The 23,438-nt window shown below is 40.3% G+C and overlaps 2 protein-coding genes across 3 annotated transcripts; one reads left to right on the top strand and one right to left on the bottom strand.

Annotated features, from left to right (window-relative positions):
* The first annotated feature begins 1,325 nt into the window (after positions 1-1,325).
* Positions 1,326-11,462, top strand: slc37a4b (solute carrier family 37 member 4b). Its single transcript, XM_062433253.1, has 10 exons — positions 1,326-1,345; positions 2,957-3,483; positions 4,508-4,740; positions 7,037-7,280; positions 9,365-9,517; positions 9,591-9,676; positions 9,763-9,876; positions 9,966-10,031; positions 10,141-10,279; positions 10,394-11,462. The coding sequence occupies exons 2-10, from the start codon at positions 3,336-3,338 to the stop codon at positions 10,558-10,560; spliced, it is 1,350 nt and encodes a 449-aa protein (XP_062289237.1). The 5' UTR covers positions 1,326-1,345; positions 2,957-3,335; the 3' UTR covers positions 10,561-11,462.
* A 2,066-nt stretch (positions 11,463-13,528) lies between these two features.
* Positions 13,529-17,033, bottom strand: hmgn1b (high mobility group nucleosome binding domain 1b). Of its 2 annotated transcripts, none has more exons than XM_062433747.1 (6): positions 16,832-17,033; positions 15,181-15,204; positions 14,976-15,005; positions 14,842-14,883; positions 14,643-14,750; positions 13,529-14,549 (listed from the first exon to the last, which is right to left on the bottom strand). In XM_062433747.1, the coding sequence occupies exons 1-6, from the start codon at positions 16,847-16,849 to the stop codon at positions 14,502-14,504; spliced, it is 270 nt and encodes an 89-aa protein (XP_062289731.1). In that variant the 5' UTR covers positions 16,850-17,033; the 3' UTR covers positions 13,529-14,501. The 2 variants fall into 2 exon arrangements, with proteins under 2 accessions (XP_062289731.1, XP_062289733.1); XM_062433749.1 differs by having other exon boundaries at positions 14,842-14,880; positions 16,832-17,030.
* Between the last annotated feature and the right edge of the window lie 6,405 nt (positions 17,034-23,438).

Genomic DNA, 23,438 nt, shown 5'->3' with positions numbered 1-23,438 from the left:
AGCATTGTTCCAGCTGGTAATGATAAGTAAAGTGAACACTTAATAACCTTGTTGCACTGATTCCCCACATGAGCTGTACTGCTGCTACATTTGCTAAAATGAGTATTCACATAACCACAAAATAAGAAGTTTCCTCCAGTTCAGTACATTCAATTTGCAGACTTTCAGAACAGTAGAAGTGTCGAAATCATGGCGGGATCTATCATACGGGCAATCTGGGAAAGTACCAAGGGGCCCTTTATCAGAACGGGCCCCTAAATGATGGGAGAAAAAAATGTGCGAGCCTTACATTACATTTTTATTATAATTTTTTTGTCAGGCTCTACAGAAATATGACGCAAGGCTGATTCTCTTTTGATTTCTCTGTTGGAAACCTAGTATGCCCAAAACAAAATATGGAGTTGCAAGGTTCCCACCTAACAACATTGTTATCCAATCAAATCAGAATAACATAAAAGTTGTCTGGGGGATATAACCTTCAGTGCCCAGGGGCCCCTGGGGGTACTAATGCAGCCGTGGTCGCATTCACACATTCATATCTCAAATCTCATAGCTGTTGAGCAGGTTGGACAACACTGGTCACTTTAAATAAGCAAACATTGGTAAAAGGAACTGAAAAGCACATGTGCAATTAATAACATTATTGAAAGCTGAATCCTATTTAGTTTTGTCTTAATCATGACTATGGTATGAGGGTTCAGCTGCTTCCTTGGACGCTTGAATGGAAATAAGCAGTTGTTAACATTTTCAGTCCCACCTGTGTTTTTTCCTGCTAAGACATGTCAACATATCTGCAGTGAAGAAGCTCTACAGGACTCCTAATTTGACGTGCACACTTTATAGAGCCTGCAGGCCTAGATTTGACTCTACACACAACCAGTAGCAGGTTTTTCAGTGGCAGTTCAAATCAACCGGCAGAGGGCACTAGTGAGCAGTGTGAGCCGCTTGTTTAATTTCTATTATAAAACGCTAACAAACCGTGGGCTATGCACTCTTCATCAGCACCCTCGCCTAATTGCTTATCGAAATTATACCGTGAAAGACGCCAATGTAACGACACACATATTAAAACGGTGTCTGGCGGCGTGAGAACCGCTTGCTCTCACAATACCGCCATTTGTCTCAAGACTTGACATTTAATGTATGCGTGAATCGCGGTGCAGCATGTGAAGCTGAGCTGTGCTGTGCTGTGGTGGGGTTCAGGGTTTTTTTTTTTTTACCACGCTGGCTCGATCCCGTCGTCTGAGCTTGTCGCGGCGGCGCGCTGAGGGCACACACAGCAGGCACGTGAACGCGCGGCGTCCTATTGCATGGATGGGAACCGGCAAGAGGACGCGAATGAAAGGTAACCAGCTTTACCAGCCATTCCCTTATTATGTGTAACAGCGACACGGTGAACTACAGTATGGTGTGGCGTAGAGCATCGACGCGTCATGTTGCTTAATGTTGGCATTAGGTAATATGTTAGCAAAGTGACATTGAAATGCTATCACCGCCCCACAAAATCAGTTAGCCACGAGTGACTCTGATTTATCATTTGTATCAATGTGAAGAGGAATGTGTCTGTTTTTCGTGAGTGTATCCGTTTATCTTGTGTTATGTCCTGTCAGTATACGCTTTGTACGCCATATGCCTCCACCAGACTTCACTGAGAAATGGTTGCAAAGACCACACACAGGCTGCCATTAATGTGTTAAAGCCCTTAACCGTGTGGAAATGTCCTGGCAGGAGCGGAGGGGAGTCTTACAGCTCATTTAAGAGTCACTTAACTTTAATGTTTAAGTGGCTACAACCAGGCCAGTCCTGTAAGTCAAAAGTTCCTAGTGAGTGACACTTGATATATTCAGGGTTGCTGACTGTGGGTCGTCCAAGCCTGTTAAAGGAACAACTGTGATATTTATATGACAACCAGCTGTACAAACAAACACAGGACAAGCTACTGAGCTGCACCAATCACTTCATCCTTAACCTGCACCTGAACCGTCACCTGGTGACGTAGAGGGGCTGCAACCAATGAGGTGGCTGGCCCAAGCTGACCTCCACACAGCACTGCAACCACCAGCATGAAGATGAATCTGTATATTCAATGAAGTGAAGGATCTGTTGAGTGTGTTTACATTTAAATGTAACGCTAAATGGGACCTATTGTGCTTTTCCTTATTTCCAGTCATATATATGTACATATAATGTCGCAGTGTTGGATATACATATAAAACGTGGTCATGTGCTCCACTCCGCTAACATTATGGTGATTTATTTCACTGTTTTTGGGGAAGTCACACTGAGTCATGACTCAAGTCGAGCTGGCACATTGAATGTTTGTTCATTACACAGCAAAAAAGTAGTTTATCTGTTGGAGGTGTGCTGTTTGTCTGCAGATCTTCATCAAACATCATTATCACTGTGGCTGTTTCTGCATGTATAATTTCTCCCTGCATTATATCTGACTAACTGGCTGAACAATGAGCTCCAAATGTCTCCATATGTTGCCGTGTTACCCATTTTTTTAGTGCCACTGACAAAGCTCATTCTATAAGGAACATGTGTAATTTAAAAGCATTTAATATGAAGAAGTAAAGCAGGAAATGGTGGGTTTGTATCAGTGGTAACTTAACACGACTCTGATACGTGCCCTCAGGGCAGGGTGGGCTCATTAAAAAGGGGAGCTAAGATTGTCTGTAACAGACAGAGGCTGAACTGAGGGGCTGCATAAAGGACTAGTATAAGATAAATCATGTGTTGTTTTAAAAAAAAACTGAATCATGCAAGCTACTCTTGTGGAGACTAAATAAAAAATCTAAATCTGGAAATGAGCATTATACATCCTCCTTTAAATCATGTGGTCATATAACCCATAAAAGTGTCTATATCAAAAGGTGCTACATGATCTGCATTTCTAGAATAAGCAGTAATCACTTCTGTCTTTAATCATACTTATGTTGTTTTTTATTTTCAGGCCAGTCCTCTGTCTTCACTCCTCCAAGCAGCAGCCTCACTGATAGACAGTGCTACCAGCCTGCAAGAAGAGCGCTGTCAAGAGAATTTCTTCACATGGAATACATTTAATCAGTGCTGCCCAGCCGATGCTGCATCTTGTTTTCATATCTCCCATTGTCCCAGTGCAAACAACATCCAGATAGTGTCGCCTTTTTAGTGAGCGCCCTTCCAACAACAGTCATTGATAACAGCACTGCACTCAAGTGAATTGGTTACTACTAGATGTCAAAGGAGCCAAATACAAGACCACACTGAAGAAAAGGCTTTGAGGACTATTTTTCCCTTGTCAACCTTTTAAGTTTTTCTTCCTTAGTTATTTTGTTTGATCAAGTGGAATCATGGGGGCCACAGGTTACGGCTACTACCGCTCGGTCATCTTCCTCTGCATGTTCATCGGTTACTCGCTGTACTTCTTCAACAGGAAGACCTTCTCCTTCGTCATGCCCGCTGTGATGGAGGAGATTGAACTGGATAAAGATGACTTGGGTAAGACATAGCATTAATTGATTTTTTTTTGGTCTGGTTTAAGCAAAGATTAGGTTTGTAATAAGATTATTGTTTGAGAAAACCATTGTGCAGTACTGCCTAAATCTGGCTTATATGCTTGCCAAACCCACAGTGCTAAAGTACTACATGCACTTTGAAATCTGTATACTGAAGTGATGGAACTGCTTCCAGAACTTTTAAGTGTATTCATTAAAAATGTGCTAATGTTTAAGATCACACTTTGCTATATAACATTTTAGTTTTGGCTTATATCCTTATACCTATGGCAGATTGCCCAATACCACTTGACCTACGTGGATAACTGTAACGACTTGCAAGTAGCACAAGAAAAACAATGACAAACAATAGAGGGTGGGACTGTAGATGATGTTGGATACAATCCATGATTAAACAGTCCAAGAAAATGTCAACAGTCATGCGAGCACCTCTGTGTGGCTGCACCTAGCTGTGCTTTGACCTAAATGCTATAGTCAGCATGTTAACATGCTTACAATGACAAAGCTAACATGCTGACGTTTAACAGGTATAATCTTCACTAAGACAAGCAAGCTAATATTTACTGAGGCTGATGGGAATGCATTTTGCAGGTATTTATTTATAAGTATTGAACAAATTAAACATCTGACCTGTCCAGAGCAAACCATCCAATAGAAATTTCAGTCTGGTCCAGAGTGTTGGACTGACTGATCAGCTGACTGACACACTAACAGCACAACCAACGAGCATGACTATCCTCAGAGCCTTGTGGCAAGTGCAGCTACTAAAAAGATGACTCCCCACTCCCTCTGTTGTCTTTATATATTATTGATAATGATATCAAATCACTCCTGTCATCATAGTACATAGTGCACTATTCTCCTATCTTTGGGCAACCTTGACATGGGTAGAGGAAAAGACTTGTATCTTAGTTGTCATCAACTTATATTACATTCATGTATACAAAGCTGCAGTCCATGTCTCTCTCTACATTCATTTAATATTAACCCTCATGGTGTCTCTGCAGGTCTGATCACTAGCAGCCAGACTATGGCCTATGCCATCAGTAAGTTCATCAGTGGCGTTCTATCAGATCAGATCAGCGCCCGCTGGCTTTTCTCCATCGGCCTCTTCTTGGTGGGGGGCATCAACGTAGCCTTCTCCTGGTCCTCCACTGTACCCATGTTCTCGCTGCTCTGGTTCATCAATGGCCTGGGACAAGGCTGTGGCTGGCCCCCGTGTGGAAAGGTGCTGCGCAAGGTAATACCATCCTGTCTGGCAAGTTATGCAACACAGATCGCTAATTCAGTGTAACTGTAATGATCGGAGCCAAGGGAAGTCCCAGTCTCCACACTGATGCATGCCAAACATGATGCCGGTGATTATTCTGGGCACCTAGTGAAAGGGTGTAACCCCGGCGTGGAAGCCATATGCTGCCAGAGCCATTGTGTAAGCTCTCACTCGGGTGGCTGGAAGTGTATGAGGACTCTGGTTCCTTGCTGTCATGAGAATTCTGACCTTTGGGCCAGAAGTAGCACCGCCTGGTTTGAGGAGGTGTTAGTCTGTGCCAGCTGTAATAGATGGTTCAGCACGGTATGTAGTTTGTGAAATGAAAGGATTACTTTATAATCTGTAGGTCTCATTCACACATAGCTTTTGAAATTGCTTTTATTTAAGTAATTTGGGGATCATTGGGATTAGTGCAATGAATTAGTGGACTTTAAAATACATACTCTTTGAGCAAACCTTAATGCACCCTGCTGTTCTACGCTGAGAGACATCTTGAGGCTTGAAGAAGAGAAGCTGCCTTAAAAGTAGCAGTGTTCAAAAGGTGGGGAATAAATAGGCTTTGGCATGTGTTCAGCATACTGGAGGGGATCAGATTACAGTAGAATTTATTTATAGAAGATCCTCAGTAGACAAAAACCCCATCTTGACCAATGGTGTTTCCCTTCTTCGGTGAGAGGAGCATTCCCTAAAGGTAAAGTCAGTGATTCTAATCCAACACACTTATTGTCAAATACAGCAATTATCTCCTCATGGTCGACTAGCTGTCTATTCTATTTGTGCATTGACAAGAAATCCAGTGTCCATGCACAGCAATGGCTCTGTAAGTAAGCATGTAAACACAGTGGCTCAGAGCAAGCCTCACAACAAAACTCCAACCAGTCAACAGCAGGGGGCGTTTGTGCACATGAAGTCATCATAGCAGCTGGCTGTGTGAAGACGTGACAGTCGCCCATCCCTAGCACTCATTAAATTGTGGGGGGAGGGCTTGAGAAAGAGAGAGAGAGAGACTATGGCCAATTCACATAAAGTTTTTTCTTATGGAACAGATACGCTTGCATTTTATTAAATGTATCAATCTAGGCTGAACCCTGGACAGTCTCACAGAGAACCCCCGTGGTTTTTTAACGCTCCAAGTCTGTTTCTGTTGTTAGTCAAGTGTAATCTGAGAAGGCAGCATGCTCACACAAGACACATTTTTATTTTCCATTTGTAATAAAATGTTAGAGGAACAGAAGTGACTCTACAGCTGATACGTCATTCTGGATTTAGCAAAATATTTCTCTTTTGGTCGTTGCCTTGGTAATGTGCATCCTTAAATTTGGAGGGGCGTAACTCCTGTAGGAGCATGAATGATGGGGGTTGTATCAGTTTGTGTGTTTAATATAAACAGCAACAGTCTTTATCCAGAATGACTGACTCTACCTTTAAAAGTGGCAGTCGGTTTGCTTCAGGGCTGCAGCTGCTGTTCCTTTGCTGAGTTAACGTCCACACACTGTAGATCAACACAGTGTTCAATCAGCCTGTGGGCTTCTCTTAAGTGTTTGCCCAGCAGATTCTCAAGTTACTGGTTACTTTGTTGCTCTTTTGGGTAATGCTGCGTGAGGAATGTTTATGGCCGCCTCCGTATTACATCATATTAGGGCGTGTGGCTCTGACGCTATTTCTGCTAAAGCAGTAAAAAAAGAAAGAAGAGAGTCTGAACACAATGTTGCACTTCTGGAAAACAACAGGGTGTAAATGCACAAGTTTTTTGTAATGTTTCTGCAGTTTTGTCCTTGCCTTAAATTGTCATTAAAGGTGCTTAGTGGACTTTTCTTTTAACCAATGATCCTGTTTAGTGTTACACACCAAAATTCAATTAGTTCTAACAAACATGCTTTTACTCCTCATGAAATATTTACAAAGAAAAATTACTGTGTGTCTTGCTGCATTACAGCCACCTATAGATCAGAGGGATAGTTTGAAACCATTGGCAGGAATGTGTGTATGGCTACTAGTGGTCCATAACTGTATTTTTTCAGGAATTACTTTTTTTTTATCTTAAGTACTCTCTAAGCGCATTTTATTATTTGGTGGATGATGGACTGAGACACCACCAGGAACACTGATCAAAAAGTCCAGGATTTAATGGTTTGTCCTAGTCTGTTCTAGTCCTAATAAACCTAATGAAGGCAAAATATGTCTGTTATTTCAACTTTGCACTTTGCAAGATCTTGCAAATGACTGTTCTCTGCTTGATTTGTCCCATGTGTCTCTTCTCCATCAGTGGTTTGAACCCTCCCAGTTTGGAACATGGTGGTCTGTGCTGTCCTGCAGTATGAACCTGGCTGGGAGTCTGGGTCCGATCCTGGCCACGGTGCTCCTGCACTACTACGACTGGAGGACTATCCTGACCATGTCGGGCATCTTCTGCGCAAGCTTCTCATTCGTTTGTGTGCTGTTTATAAAGAATGAGCCCAAGGACGTGGGCCTGCCCAGCATCCAGGCAGCAAAGAAGGGGGCTAAGGGAGGTGAGTAAAGAAAGGGATGGCTGGGTAGGATTACAGCAGATAGAGGGCCTTCTTCAGAGCATGTCAGTTACATGGTACTGTCATTTCAACCAAGTGAGGTTGTAGTTATAACATCCCAACAGTGTTTCTGCCCCAATCCCCACACCTGTGGTATGTGTGAGTAGGTAATGATGGATTTCCAGTAATTGCCATCAATGCTCTGTTAATACTGTAAGCATGTGGGGGTTTATCAGAGCTCACCAGGAGACATTTGATTTATGAGGCCAACTGCGGCTCACGAAAAGACTAATGCATTGCTTAATTTAGCTCAGATGCTTTGTTTGTATAACATTTCCACAAATAAATACTAATTCCATCACTTTCAATGGTAAACAAGTAGTCATCCAGAACCAGGTTGGCCTACTAATACATGAAAACATTAAACAAAATAATTTTTTTGTCTGAGAAGATTCTTAGGGAAGAACTAGTTCTTAAAAATGTGATAAAACAAAATTATATTTTTGTTATTTATCAGTCTTATCAAGAGGAATAGATATTTTCCTATTGAGTCATATTGATGTGTGGAAGTTGTGCCATCACAGTGTAGTGTTTGGAGCTAAGTAAAAACTATTCTTGCTGATTCCAGCATCAAATCAAGTCCAGCTTCTTCATATCTGTTGATTTATTGTCAGCTCCCAGGCACATTACTGCCAACAGCTGGACTAGTGTTGCACAGAATTATGGGATACGCTTTACCCTGAATACCACTCTTAAGCAGTATTTGGAAAAGTGTGCGTCAAGCGTAAGGAGAGTGCTCCGTGTGTTGGCATTGTTCAGACGTGGAACACATTATCTTACTACCTGGCAGTACATTCACTTGTACTCAAAGTGCTTTAGACGGCATGCGTGTGTGTACTGGGCCAGAGCCAGTAGATTGTAGGCTTATCTTTTTAAACTAGTGTGTTGTGACTGATGATATCAAACACTCATTTCCTGATCTCCCAGTGTATAAGCATATCAAATATCTACAGATTAGGAAAACAGTAGCATTTAGACAGTAGACTGGACTTGAGGTATGTTTTCCAAACAAGCACCATGATCTCTGCTTAACCAACTACCGCGATGGACTGCAACTACCCACACAGTCGCCACTGTACCACCCAAACCTGCTTTAATGATGCATGTTGAGATAATTATCCAGATCAGGAAGAGGAGTTCATTCATTCCCATCCCAGCGTGAATGATGTATCCACCCACTTCCAGACATCCTGCAGGCAGAGCAGTGCTCCAGGACCTCATTAGTCAACAAACACCAACAGTGTTTTTCTGTTTGCACTGGATTCTCTCTTTTATTTTAGAAAAACATTGCTGTTATATATGTCAAATGTGTTTTTCAAGCCTCGTTTCAATGCGTATCTAAGGAAGACTGTTACAGAGGGCAACCACATACCATACTGCAACCACTTATTACGTCAATAATGTGGCTGCAGTTGTTTTATATGAATTCCATTTACTTGAAGGTTCTTTTCCCAACAGTATAATAAGGCTTATTATATCATAATGACATCATCTTCTTTTTTTAGAACATAAATGTGTTCATGTAATCTTCACAATCATTTTCTTGTTACTGGGATGATACATTTTGGAGGAGTTCAGTAACTATCCTAGAAACTCTGTTTTTAACTGCAGCTTTAGATCACACATTCAGACAGCAACTACTTCACAGTCACAGTTTTCAGGGATGTTCAATATTCCAAAAAATTCAGTACTTTTCATTGAAATTAGGACCATTACTTGGTGCTTTTTGGGGGGGTACACCTCAGATCTTGGATTATAGTCACCAGGAGATGGCAGTGTGGAGGTTTTGGAAGTTTTGAACAGAGTCTTAGAGCTGATGTCATTTATACAGTATAACCAGTCAGACGCCAACATTACCTGCCTATCACATGGCTGAACATGTGGCAGACATGCTATATGGACTACGTAATAAAATCATTCTATAATCTGTACATAATTCTGTACTTATTTGTACACTACATGTGTGTTGACCCCTTGCTGATCTCTTGTTAATTTGATCATGTATCACTGCACTTGTATTTTATCAGGCAGTAGTGAGAGCACCCTGAGTGAGTTCCTCCTCTCCCCTTTCCTGTGGGTGCTGTCTCTGGGCTACTTGGTGGTGTTTGGGGTGAAGACGGCCGCCACTGACTGGGGACAGCTGTTCCTCATGCAGGAGAAAGGCCAGACCGCTCTTATGGGTACGTATACTCACTTACTGTCCATTATAACCTGACTGCTTAAGTGTGCTGACCTCAGCTGTGTTGGTTACAGGCAGTACCTACATGAGTGCCTTGGAGGTGGGTGGTTTCGCAGGCAGCCTTGCTGCAGGCTTCCTCTCTGACAGAGCTGTAGCTCGGGTGAGTAACAGGCGATGACTAATTAGCAGCCGGTATCATCCGTCAGTGTCTTCGGTGTCACAAACGTCATGTTTGACTTCCTGCAGAAAGGCTTGGGCACCCACGGCAACCCTCGCCATGGCCTGCTCATCGCCATGATGGCTGGTATGTGTGTGTCCATGTACCTGTTCAGAGTCACCATCACACCTGAAATCCCAAAGGTAAATTCCAGATCAAATATTACTGTCATCGCTGAGATGAGACTTCACTTTGCCAGTTTTGGAAATATCAAGTTGTTTTCTTTGCTCAGGAGGCTCCTCTTTGGGTTCAAGTCATCCATCCTGTCTCTGTCCTCCTTGGCGTATCAGAAAAAGAGGTTTTCCTAACAATTCTCTATTGTTTTTTGTGTTTAAAAAAAAAAAATTTCTGTACTCAAACTTAGGAAAGCATTCAAGCACTGTTTCACATTTTCTTATCATCCACAGATCTGGATCCTCTTCCTTGGTGCTATGTTTGGATTTTCTTCTTACGGACCAATCGCCTTGTTCGGGGTGATAGCCAGCGAATGTGCTCCTTCAAATTTTTGCGGAACCTCTCACGCTGTTGTAGCTTTAATGGCTAACGGTACGCTGAACACTCACATGACCAGCAAAAACAACAATATTGCTTTATTAAGTTCCCATAACATATTCAACACTGATTCATTCATATGAGTAATCCTGCCTTGTTTTGTTACAGTGGGGGCTTTTATGGCAGGGCTTCCCTTCAGCACTATTGCCAAGCAACACAGCTGGGACACGGCATTCTGGGTAGCCGAGGTGATCATGGCCGTCGCCACCGTCATGTTCTTCCTCGTACGCAACATGCGCACCAGAATGGGACGGGTTGTAGAGAAAATGGACTGATGTATCTTCCTGAAATGAGCCAACTGTTGATGTCCTGTCATGTGACCTGATATGACTGGGTTCTTGCAGTATTGAAGGTTGTATGCAGTACGGTATTATAACTCCAGATTGACCAAACAAAACCACTGTCGAACACGGACTAATTGGGTTAGTTTAGTCACTCAGGGTGGGTGTAGGTCATTAAATCACTTCAATTTCTCAATGAGGCATTTTTTTATCACCCATACTTAACATTTTCCGTCCTATTCAACAGCACAAAGACAGTAGTTCATTTTAGTTTGTCACCAGCTCACATTTAAGTGCTTCCACTGATTCATAACAGCAGTTTTCATGTAAGTATGTTTCATATAGCTTTATCTCAGCTCTATGCTGAAGAGACTGTGGACATGAGAAAGAAGATGTGTGCTGCTCACTGCATACGTTGCCTTCAGTGGAGGTCAGTTATATTTATTTATTGAATGTGAACTGATAAGGTCTGTACTTTCTAGACTGTTATTTGTCTAGATGTTTGCACAGATGTGGTAGCATGCATCATGGTCATGGTTCATTTTACTACACCTCAAGTATTTGTAAAAAATATAATAGGTCACCTAAATGAAGCAATCCTAGATCATGTTATTTTTATACACGGTTCTGTGCTACAGTCTTACGTTGTGTCAGCTTTTGAGATCTGACATGTTTTTAAAAGATTTAAATCAAATCTTTGCTATGTGACAACTGTTTAATCACTGATATTATAGTTGAATACAACTAAGAGCTAAGACTCTGGATAATCTGCTGTTAACTCATGTATAAAATCTGTGAGTTTTAATGGGTCTACACTCAGTGCACATCTAAATCTTACTGGAATTGTACAATGAACTTGAAACAGTTGAGGAGAGATCTAATAAATGTGAAGTTTACTTTGGTTCATTCATCTGTAAACTGGCAGCAGCTGTTACTTTGAAATTTTGTCTGGAAATGCCAAAGAGACTTTCTGCTTTTGGACTGCAGATGCGTAAAGTTTCCAAAAGCAGGAACAATGTGTGCCCCTGTCTCACCTGCAGTTAAATAATTGGTTATATTGGGTTATAAACCTGTCCTTGAAATCAGTGTATTGGCAGTATCAGGCTGATTTGGCAAGTCAGTGATTTCCACCTGCTGGGTATGATATATTACATATAGTGTCTTACTGGAGGCCTTCGTCAAAAACTAACTTTTTGTTGTTATTGAGATAGTTCTAGTTCCACAATTTAAAAGTTGAAGACATTGTATTTATTTTATAGCCAGAATATATTTAAATTTGAGGCCAAAAATGCCAGAACACACAAGAATTTAGTATATGCACACTGGCCCACACCCTGGATCACACAGTGGTGAAAGAAGTGTCAAAATATTTTAGTTAAGTAAAAGTACTCATTACTGATAAAGGTTCTTAAAATCTTAGAATAAAAGTACAGTATTATCAGTAAAATGTGTTCTGTCAAGTATTTAAGTAAAAGTACTCATTCTACTGAAAAATGGCCCCAGTTACTGTTTTATTGTTATTTATGACATTATTGATAATACTGATTAATGTATTAATGCATATACAGCATTTTACTTTTGTAACAAGTCAAAATAGATTTCCCAAAAATGAGGTTCCTTTACACAAATCTATATTCTGTATTTGAACATTTCTCTAGTCTTTGATTTTTGTGTGAAATATTGGATAATTTTTCCTTTTTTTGAGGCTTTAAGCAATTATTTAAATGATGCCATGAAAAGCAGTTTAAAGGGAAACTCAGTCTGGTGATAAAAAACTCATAGACACCATATGTGACACATGGCCTTAACTACACACTGCTCTTCTAGAGTTACATGCCAAAAGATGAACCGCTGGTTAATTCTTGAATAATGCAGTGTGTTTTGATGGTCTTATTTTTTAATTAAATATTAATCTGAAATCTTTAGCTGCCAACTAACCTAAATAGTGTAAGTCTGAAATACATTAGAAGTACAGGTAAGCATCAAATGAAAATAGGAAAGAACAAGTACCGCAAAACTCTCCTTAAATTCAGTACTTGAGTGAATACTTCCCACCACTGCCATTATATTACAAATAAAATATACTGTTATTATAAAGATGTATGCATTTCATCTGGGAAATGTTATTTTCCTTGTGGGTTTTTAATTTTTCAAAGTCAAACAGTGATGGCTGCATGCTTCAATACACAGAACAGATATTCAAAAGAACCATGTTATATATAAATAAATGTATCATGATGCCATAAATGACTGTTCATGATATGACAACACTTAAAGGGCAATGCAGAAAAAAACCATGAGCTGATGAACCTGTGGTCCAGTGTGAAGCTGTCCATGGTGCTGAAACTAATTCATGTGTTTTTATAGGGACAGAGCTTTCATAACCATCATTTAAAGACTGCCTTGTTTCACATCTTCATTATACTTTGTTTAAAATGTCATAGACTTTCTCAGTTCCTTAAAACGTTCCATACTAGTTGTTTCTGAGTTTGCCCTCTTCACTTTAAAATTCACATTTTCTACTTACATTTTGAAATAAACCTGTATCTGCCAGTGAATGAGATGTTTACACAGCCCCCCACCTCCCATTTGTTACATTTGAGGTCTCTTTACCAATACGGCCTTCATTTTTCTCTATTTGCATACTGAATACTTGATCAAATGACTGACCATGTAATGTGTAATATATGCTTAATTCGGCAGTGAATTTAAGACTTTTTTACACTATAATAGTAATAATAATAATAATAATAAAACATTTTATTTAAGGCGCCTTTCAGGGCACTCAAGGTCACCTTACAAATCTACAGTACTTTTTCTTTTAGAGCCTCATTGTAAAGTTGTTCTTTCTTACTTTGACATTTGAAGTGAACAACTTCCAAGCTTTGCCCTTTAAATTAGTCTTAGTCTAATTAGTCTAATGTCAGCAAACTTAACAATTAACCAACTATTGAGAATGAGACATCGTAACAACTACCAACTGAGTTTTATTGGTTCGTTGATAACAATCATTACACAGGTACATCTATAAACAAATAAAAAGAAACTGCACACTTGTACTTGATACAGATACCTAAAACCCACATGAATATTGCTACTGCTGGTATGCATTTGACATCTCAAATAATGTACAGTTTGTCTGTCAGCATTTAAGAAGCCAGTCTCAACAATTTCATTTTTTTTTATGGTTACACACCTCATTAGCGTGGCTAAGAAAACAAATTCCATTTTACCATCCTTACAATGTACCATTACACACTGCATATAGAAAGATTGAAAACCCTTTTCACAGCAGCTATACAAATTTATTGCGATGCTATCACAGAACAGAGACACAACCAACACACGTGATGCACAGTTCTGATAGGGAGAGCTCCAGTACTAGAGATTTTAGGTTTATTGATCAGATTCGTTAAGAAAACTGCATGAGTACAAGAGTTAACATATAGGAACAAAGCTTACAAACATTCTAAAACACTGTTCTTCATTATAGACAATAAAACAATGAGTTGCCCTGTGACTTGGTCCGTCCCCCACCCCAGCAGATTACATACACTGTCCCTTATAAAGCATATGGAATGTAATCCACGCAGGCAAGCTCTCTCGGTTGTTGCCCCAGCTCCTGTGAACGTTGTGCTTGCGTGTTGACACGGTAACCTGTCCCGCACCTTCCCCTCCTTCACATTTAAAACTGAAATGAAATCCATTGACAGTAACAACAATGACCGCGACCTTTGTGGCGATGCAAAATTGTGGGATGTGATGAAATTCCCCGTCTCCAAATCGACTTTTTTTCTTTCATTAAAAAAAAGTGTTCTCTACAATCAAACTACTAAAAAACCTGTATTTAGAAAATAGTTGATAAAAATATTCCCCTGAATTGTACAAGAAAAGAGGTACAGGGAGCACTGGTAAAAGATGTGGTTTGAGAGATGTTATTCTGCCGCCTCATCTTTTTCGTCAGCTGCGTCTGTAGCTGGTGCCTGAAACACACATTTTTTAAAAGAATGTCAAAGTCACATCATAGAAACTTTACGCATATTTTGCATATTTACACACGATGACATGGCCCTCACCTCTTCCTCAGCTTTGGCTTCGCCATTCTCAGCGGGGGCCTCTGGCGCTTTCTCCTCTGGCTTGGCCTTCTCTACCTCTTTAGCTTTCTTGGGCTTAGCTGGTGCCTTCTGCAAACACATTAACCACATCACATATTAATCAAAGTCTGGAGATGAAGTCTTGTAAGTTTAATTAGGAGAAATCAGAACAATATCTCACCTTTGGCTTGGGTTTTGCCTCTGCCTTGGCAGGTGCGGGCTTCTGACGAGAAGGGGAAGCTTATGTATTAGAACTGAGAAAGCATTGAGCAGTATACATATTGATTGTGTCAGTCTGATCTTGTATTTACTTACATCTTTCAACCTGAGAGATCTCCTCTTGGGCTGCAGACAGAGGGAACAGACAGGCTGATTACTTTTAACATATGGTAATGGATGTTGCTGATGGGGTGTTACTGACCCCTGGTGGGTGAGCAGACTAACTATTTCATTTTTTTTATTTTTATGACAAATCAAACACAGACACTCCAAACAAAATGTCATTCAGTTTATTTCTTACCGCTGATTCACCTCCTGCAGCTGCCTGTGAGAGACAAACGAAAAGAAGACATTAAGGACATTGTCTGTACACTCCTGCACTGTGGAGGGTTTAATTGCTGGAGGGGGGATTGGGGCATGGGCTTTAAGTATTTGTTATGTAACTCTAAAGTGGGCGTTTCCAGACAGCATTCTAGCCTATGGCTGCACATACAGCTTCATACATGATTTAGTTCAGACGTAGCACTGTGATTGGCTAAGACGTGTCTCAAACCTTGCACAATGGGAATCATAATCTAGGTGCATATAAACATGAGTCCACATCACAGCTATATGAGTAGGAGCTACTCATTAGTTAACATATTTAAAGTCATTAAGATTCCAGATGTTAATTGTTACTCTGGTTAACAGGTACAATATGTATAAAGACATGAAATGTAATAACAAAATATAAAAAAAACTAAGAATATTACATATTTAATTGTAATCAACACATAAAACATAGTCTTCGAGGAACTACATTTGCCGGCGCAAGCGTCATAAATCAACACGTATGCGTGCTTGGACATGATTGATTACAAAGTCCAGCAGAGTAATATAATAACATAATATAGTGCAAATGGAATCATGTGGCTTGCTTTCCCAGCTCCTGCAAGTGATTTGCCTACTGTAAACCTTTGGTGGAGGAGGGGGCGGACTCCGCCTCCTCACGACACAGCCATTCATTGGTAATAAATGGGATTGCCAGTGTAGGGAGAAAACCGAGCCGTGCAGCGAGTGTTCCCGCCATGAATTTGAAAAGAGTCACTCCGAGACGCTCAGCGACTCTGTGGGTCTGGTAGCAGAATCTACTGGAGCCCCCAGCAACAGGAGCAGCGCTGTGCTGACGGAGGCTCGCCATTGCATAACCTACAACTGGCCTGAGCCGACAACACATACACACACACACGATTACACGACGAACGCCTTCTAACAAATGCGTTTTCACCGGCGGCCATGCATGAACAAAACAAACGCACGCACGTTAGCTTCACGAACGAAAGAAAAGTGGATAATTAAAAACACAATGATTTTTTTTATATGAAAGACATAAACAATACTTAATGCCCGTCCACACAAAAACAACAACCTAAACATTACAGCTAAACTCCCACCGAAAAACACGTCTTTACTGAATTTTCTGCTTTAAATCGCGGTCTCATTTTCCGACAGAAAGTTTAGTATCCAGCGTGACGACCCCCGAAGGAAACAATCAATATGCCGCCAACTTTCTCTGCAGAAAAGCGACGTATCGACACAGAAAACGACCCCCGAGCTGACCTGCACTCTATTTACACACAAATGCCAACGTGCATGTCTCCATTCTGCGGTAAAAACAACAAGAAAAAAATACCCGGCACACTGAAAAAAGCACCTGGCACAAAGATAATCACTGCATGGCAGAGATAAGACCAAGAATCAACCACTTGGGAAGGAAAAAAAATCACAACAGACGCTAAATACCGACTAAACTCTCCGCTGTGCACCTCCGCTCCCAACACAAAACGGACATTTGCAGCAACATTTGACCAACTCTGTTAAAACCCGCAAGCTCTGTAACAACCCCGTCAAATTGCAGTTGTGTGTTATAAATGCTGTATTACTGAATGCATGAAAGATATCGGTCTACTCACTTTGCTCCTTTTAGGCATGGTTGGTTTGTGTGGTATGTTTTTGTAGAAGGAAAAAAAGAGCTAGGTGTTAGTCAATACAGGAGAAAAAATACAGTGGTATATTCAGGATAAAGCTGTACTAGTGCAGACTAATACAGCGCAGCGAGACGTTAATGTTCCATTGGAAGAAAAACTAGCTCAAACCGGATTGGATTCTCCCCCTCCCTCCCTTTTCAAACCGTTATAGTTCCTGCATGATTGACGGAGATGTGTCCCGCCCCCGCTGTATCCTCATTGGACGACACAGTGGTCAGCAACACGATTTCAAATCTGAGCTCTTACCTGTGTGGGCACGTCGCACGTCACTCAACAAATACGGCGAGCGATTTGTCTTTCTGTGCAGCCATCTGCTATAACAAGGCAAAAATTGTCATTAAATCTGCCTTTCACTTCGCCTACAAATGCTTCTTTTACATTTAATGCAACTTGTTTATATGGAAGAGCATTGCTTGTAATGTATTTTAAAATATAACCCCCATTCTGCGGCTTTTACACGACTGGTAAACGACAAATGTGGCATGTGTATTGGCAGTATATTGGGAGAGGGGCGTGTGCTCCCCCAGCCAAGTCTTTTGTATTAAAGCTTTGGAAAATGGCGACAGGATAAGTGAGTTCAGCTCCTAGCAGGCTGTGTGCTCTTGTGCAATAACCTCCTCGCAGTGTTGTCACCGTTGCGAGTGAGCCGTCCAAACATGACTTCAGTGGAAACAACCGCGGTGGCGCTCCAGCTTTGTGTGGAAGTCATTTTAGACATTTCAGCACGGAGACATTCATTTCCCCCTTGTCAATGACACAGACACTAAACTGACAGTGTTACCTCTTATTTCTCCTCCGAGAAGACGAAAACATGAAAAGCATTGTGTGGTTTCTTCCAGTGTTCTGCACAGAAAACAGACTGCAAATTCCAAATGTTTCCAAATGTAGTGTATGACTATTTACATTGTATACAGATTAAAAATAAATATACTAAAATGAATATGGCCAGTTTTATTCAGTGTATTTATGTGTAGCTCACACACCAGCCCTATAGGTTAAAGGATATATTACGTTTTTTTCTTTTGGGAAATTTCCTTTATAAATTGTTTATTTTGCTATAAAGTGAATAAAATATTAGGTTTGTTTTGTATTTTATCCCAGGCTTAGATTAAACTGGAATAATGTGCATTCACAGGGCTTTATTTCAACATTATTCTGATATTTTGGGCTCTATATGAAGTTAATGAAAGCCATAGTAAAAAAAATCTTTGAATTGTCATATTCCCATAGTGTCATTATTCATGATAGCCCAAAATTAAATGTATGGTATATTAAGCAGTATTGGAAAATAACCAAGTACATTTATTGTACTTAAGTACTTAATGCACATTTTATACATTACATGAATATTTTTTATTTTGTGCTACTTTGTACTTTTACTCCACTACATTATTTCAGAGGGAAATATTGTCCTCTTTACTTCACTACTTATATTTAACAGCTGTAGCCTAGGTACTCTTCATATGAATCTTTTACATTAAAATAGTGTCAAATATGACAAACTTGTAATTAAACTAGCAGTTAACAATCTGTGTGGTTTGTAACAGCTGTGTGTTTAGTTGTGGTTCTGTGTCATACAGATGTTTGAGCTGTTCACTTCTACTAAATAAATAATAGTTCGAGACCCAAAGAGGTCAAACTTTAATTTTCACAAAAAAAGGAAAAAAAAAGTCTGAAAAGTAAATAATAATTTTTTTGTTTTTTCTTCTTTCCTAAACGTGACTGATATCAGGCAATATCTGTAACATGAGTACTTACACTTTAAGTAAATTAAGCTAAAACCTACTTTTACTTAAGTAGGACCTTAGTTTAATTTGTAATGGAGTAATTTTATATTGTGGTGTTACTAAAGTAAAATATCTGAGGACTTCATCCACCACTGAATTAAGGGTATGAGGATGATGATAATGATTTGTAGTCTTTTAGGCTGACATTAAAAAAACAGAACATCACAATCATATAATCAAATAAATAATGTTCTCTCCTTAACCATTTTTTAATTATGGACAACATCCTGTTACAGTAGGAAATAAAGAAACATGGTCCTAACAACAACGTTTACATTAATCTGCTCATAATGAAAGTGGGTAAAAGGTGGATTCAGCAAATCAAAAGCAAAAAGAGAAGATATACTCAATCAGACAAAATACATTTTCCACTCTAAAAGTTTACAACGCAAGCAAATCTACATCAATGAAATGATGTAGATGATTTTTAAAAATGAATGGTTGTAGCAGTATTTAATCCAACACTATAATGTTCTACTACAACACTATCATTTTATTTTGTGATTGCAGTCCAGTAAGAAAAAAACCTAATTTGACTTCTTAAGAAGAGAAAAATAGCATAATGATTAGCATATACCATCTCCTCCAATTGGTCAACAGAGTTGTGATGAGTTATAGGCAAAATGTTCAGTGACACATCACTGTATTAGTTACTAGTGAGGTCTACTTCTTGTTTTAAGCTATTTCTGAGCTGGTCTTTGCAGCCACTTACACATGCAACCTCTTCTATCTGGTGTGAAAAATGTTACTCTAACAGACTTGAATTCACACTCAAGTGATATTTCCTGTGTGGCTGCATTCAACAGCGGCTTAAGAACACACCAAATTTAATTTTGTTTGGAGTAACCTTCCAGCCCACATCACACAAGTCTGTGATATTTTACTGCTAACACATGCTGGAAAACATACAGGTCAGATTTAAGGTCTTCAGGTTCAAATTTTGCTGCTTCTTATGATTTATTTTATTATTTTTTACAACAACACCTCTCTTTTTAAAAAAAAAAAATCTCTTAAATATATAAATACTGCATAGTAATTTGCAGTTGGGGACACTGCTCAAAATGCATTACCATTTTTTTAATTTTACATTAAGTTGGAACTTGAAAATAATAATATGATTGTGTGGAACCCGTAGAGAAACTACATCAGGGTTCAGCAGTTTTAACATAACTCTATACTCTCTAATGTTTCCACACAGTACAGGTGAGTGCTGAAGTTAAGGATCTCTTTTTAACTGAAGCTCTTGTGAAACAACAGCAACAGAGTTGCGAACACAATATTTCATAAGTAAACCACAACATTTCACGAGTAAAGCAAGAATACTCATAACCGTGAGGTAGTAGTAGATAGAGAAGAAACAGTGACACAGACGAGGTTTAATGTAAAAAGACAAACCCCCCAAAAATTTAATTTTCTGCAAGTTTGTAACAAGGACAATCAGCCCATCCCCTATTTGACACCCTTAAGGTTCAGGCAGTTTGTCCATATAAAGGTTTCTGTCTCCCTGTGGGCAGAGAGGTGTAAACAATTAGCTCAGGTCACATGCTGATGCATGTTAGTTTTATCATGGTAATGACATCAGAAGTTTACTGTGCCCCACTGGCCCATTCAACAAAAGAGAGTCAATGGTGCATCGAGTACCTAGACCTCCTGTTGCAACTTAAAACAATCACCTTAGAAAATGCACCAACAGTTTGCAACATCATCATTGTCTGTAGACAGAGTGAGAGTGTAAATATTGATGACAGCAACCAGTTTCACCACTTTCCTGTCTTAACTGTACTCCACAGTTTAACACAGCAAAGCATAGACACACACTGGGTTTAAATACAGAGCATTCCTTATCCTGTTCCTCACATTTTCATATAATCTAGGCGAGGGGGAAAAAGAACATGATCTTAAATGGCACAGATGTGACCAATGATGTGGATATGAGACAACCTGAAGACTCAGGAATACTGTATATTATATAGTGATTATTAAAGGCCTTACAGGGCCAGTTTGTGATATTTTAAAGGGCAGTCATGAACAGTAAGCAGCAACTACACAGCTGTTAAACTTGTGTGAACAGGTTCAGTTCACCAGACAACAAATTGATCCTTGTTCCAACACATAGAAAGTCTTCATTACAGAAATAACTTGAACCGTCTTGGAGGTCACAGTGTCATTCTGGAAGAAGTGTCAGTATCAAGGCCTCATTCAATGTAATGGATTTAAACATATATGATATCATACTGCACAATGATCCATAAGTTGATGATCCTCTAACAGAAGTTATGTTATTTGGTAAAATAAGGATACAAAAGCAGAAGAAAATGTGGGAAACAGAGCAGAATTAGTCCACCACAGAGGTTATAAATACATATAGGCAGCAAACGTCTATGGATTCCTCTTCTTAGACAGTAAAGCGACCAACTGATCGACTTTGTATTCAGAGCAACATGGAGTCTGCTTTACAACATAATCTGTTTTCCATTTTGGGACCAGTGTGCAGCACCGTTTCTGTGTGATCTGCTGATTATGAAGCAGCGAAAACATCAACAACCTATACGGTGGAGTTTCTTCCGCCGCTGAGCAACTTGAAAAGTCTGCTCCTGTGTCCCGTCTGGTACAACTGGCTTTGTAAGACAATAAAAAAAAAAATAAAAAAAATCCCATATGTTGTAAAAGAATGCAGCTCTCTGCGGGAGTCTCTCTGTAAAGATACTGTAAATACATGAAGATAGTGGGGGTGGGGGTTGGGGGGGGTGAATGAAGGGTTGGGGGGGAGGGTAGAAGGTGTTAGGTAGGTCTCAGATAACAATGCTGTTGTTGTGTTGAGTATGGAGAAGCCCTTTCATCACAACTGCTGCCTGTTGCTGTCTTTTCCCTCCTTTTTACTCTGTGCTTTTTCCTTCTTGAGTCGTCAGACCACTAGGAGGAGGGAGAGCAGTGGAGAGGACTGAAAAGTGAAGATGATTGTTTGAACTCACTGAAAGGGGGGTAATAAAGCCAAGTAATGTCAATCTTTTATTGTTGGCACGTGCATGTTTGCGTTAATGAAAGCATAAATGGAGCACTGAGGTGTCATAGAGGTATCTGGAACATAAACATTGGTATAATCCGTAGAGGAGGTTGGATGAAGGTAAAGGTGACCTCATCTAAAGCCTCTTTGACAGAGGGCAACTTGTTGTTTTATCTTCTCTACTCTCTCTCTCTCTCTCTCTCTCTCTCTCTCTCTCTCTCTCTCTCTCTCTCTCTCTCTCTCTCTCTCTCTCTGACACGCACATGCTCGAACACACCGCGTGTCGGTAGCTGCCGGTAAAGCCTCATAGACCACGAACAGGTGAGACTGAGCACAAACACACTGTAAACGATCGGTTGGTCACGGTGGTGTCAGTGTGAGCAGGTAGGAAGGGAGACGGGAGATGACTGTGAATGGATCAGCTGGATGTAAGGAAAAGCTGAGCCCCCCCCCCTCTCTCTCTCTCTCTCTCTCTCTCTCTCTCTCTCTCTCTCTCTCTCTCTCTCTCTCTCTCTCCCCTTCTCCTTCGCTCTTACTAAGTGGATTTCTGCCATGCAGCGAATGGCGGCCTTTCCATATGGAGCTTCGGGTAAAGCCAGATTACGCCAGTTTGTATGAGAGGGGCTGCGGCACCACCGGAGTTCACAGCATGAGTCCAGACAGACGACATATTTCCAAACTATAACCTACAGCAACAGCGCGAGCCTCCTGTGCAGCCAGCTCAACAGTACAAACCTGAATGTTGTTGGCAAATTTTCAATTTTTTTTTTTGTAATAAAGATTATACTTCAATGATGCAACATTTACTTCTTCTAACTTTTTCCTTCTCCTTTGCCCCACTTTTACTTCTCTTTTGCGGCTTGTACCGATTAAAAAAAACGTCATCTAAAGCATTGATAGAAGTAAATAATACGCAATAAAAAAAATGCAAAAAGTGACAAATGGGACACATGCAGCTTCCAAAACTAAAATATTAACGTTGTATTTGTTTACTCAGCAGTCACAGCAATGTGTTGTGGTCTAAACAAGGGAGTGCCCATGACCTGCCTTTAACACAGTCATTTACATGTGAGAGAGGGCGGAGGCTCGCTCCAGTGACACCACGGCCTAATAAGCTCAGTAACAATAAACCTTAGTCGGCTTTAAACATTGATTAGCCAACAGCTGACATAACAAAAACAAATCCTACAATGGTAATTAATGCATGCTCCGTAGGCGAGCCTTTCTGTGAATAAAACGTATTGCATTGGGGAACCATATCTTATTGTCTTATGAAGGGGGGGGGGGGGGGGTTGAATGGAACTAAAGAGTGGTTGCAAACAATGCAATGAAACAATAGTAAGGGTTGATGCATGAGAAGTCAAGCAGCCAAAGCAAGGACCTGCACATATGATGAGTTGGGACTGATGATCTCTGACACAGTGGCTCTGGTGGCAGAGCGGCACTGATTTACTTCCATTGCGGGCCATATGCAGGGGGATCAGAGAGGGCTGTGGCTACTGACCCTCCCCCACTATCTACTTCCTGTTTTTCATGGTTGTCTGCTTGCTTCTGCCTATACAATACCAGCTGTGTCTGGAGACATTCCAGCTCCTACTATACCGCTACCCCCATAAAATCATGACTGTGGCCCAAGCAGAGGCAGTAAACAGAACAGTGGAAAGACATATCACATTGCCAGCTTTTCCGCTGCATCATTTGAGATCTGCTAATCAGGAGGCGGTTCCACTGAGGGCCTTTT

The sequence above is a fragment of the Scomber scombrus genome, chromosome 14, assembly GCF_963691925.1.
Source record: "Scomber scombrus chromosome 14, fScoSco1.1, whole genome shotgun sequence".
Lineage (NCBI taxonomy): Eukaryota > Metazoa > Chordata > Actinopteri > Scombriformes > Scombridae > Scomber > Scomber scombrus.
Note: the sequence above shows the minus strand (reverse complement) of the source record. Positions and strands in the feature narration are given on the sequence as shown.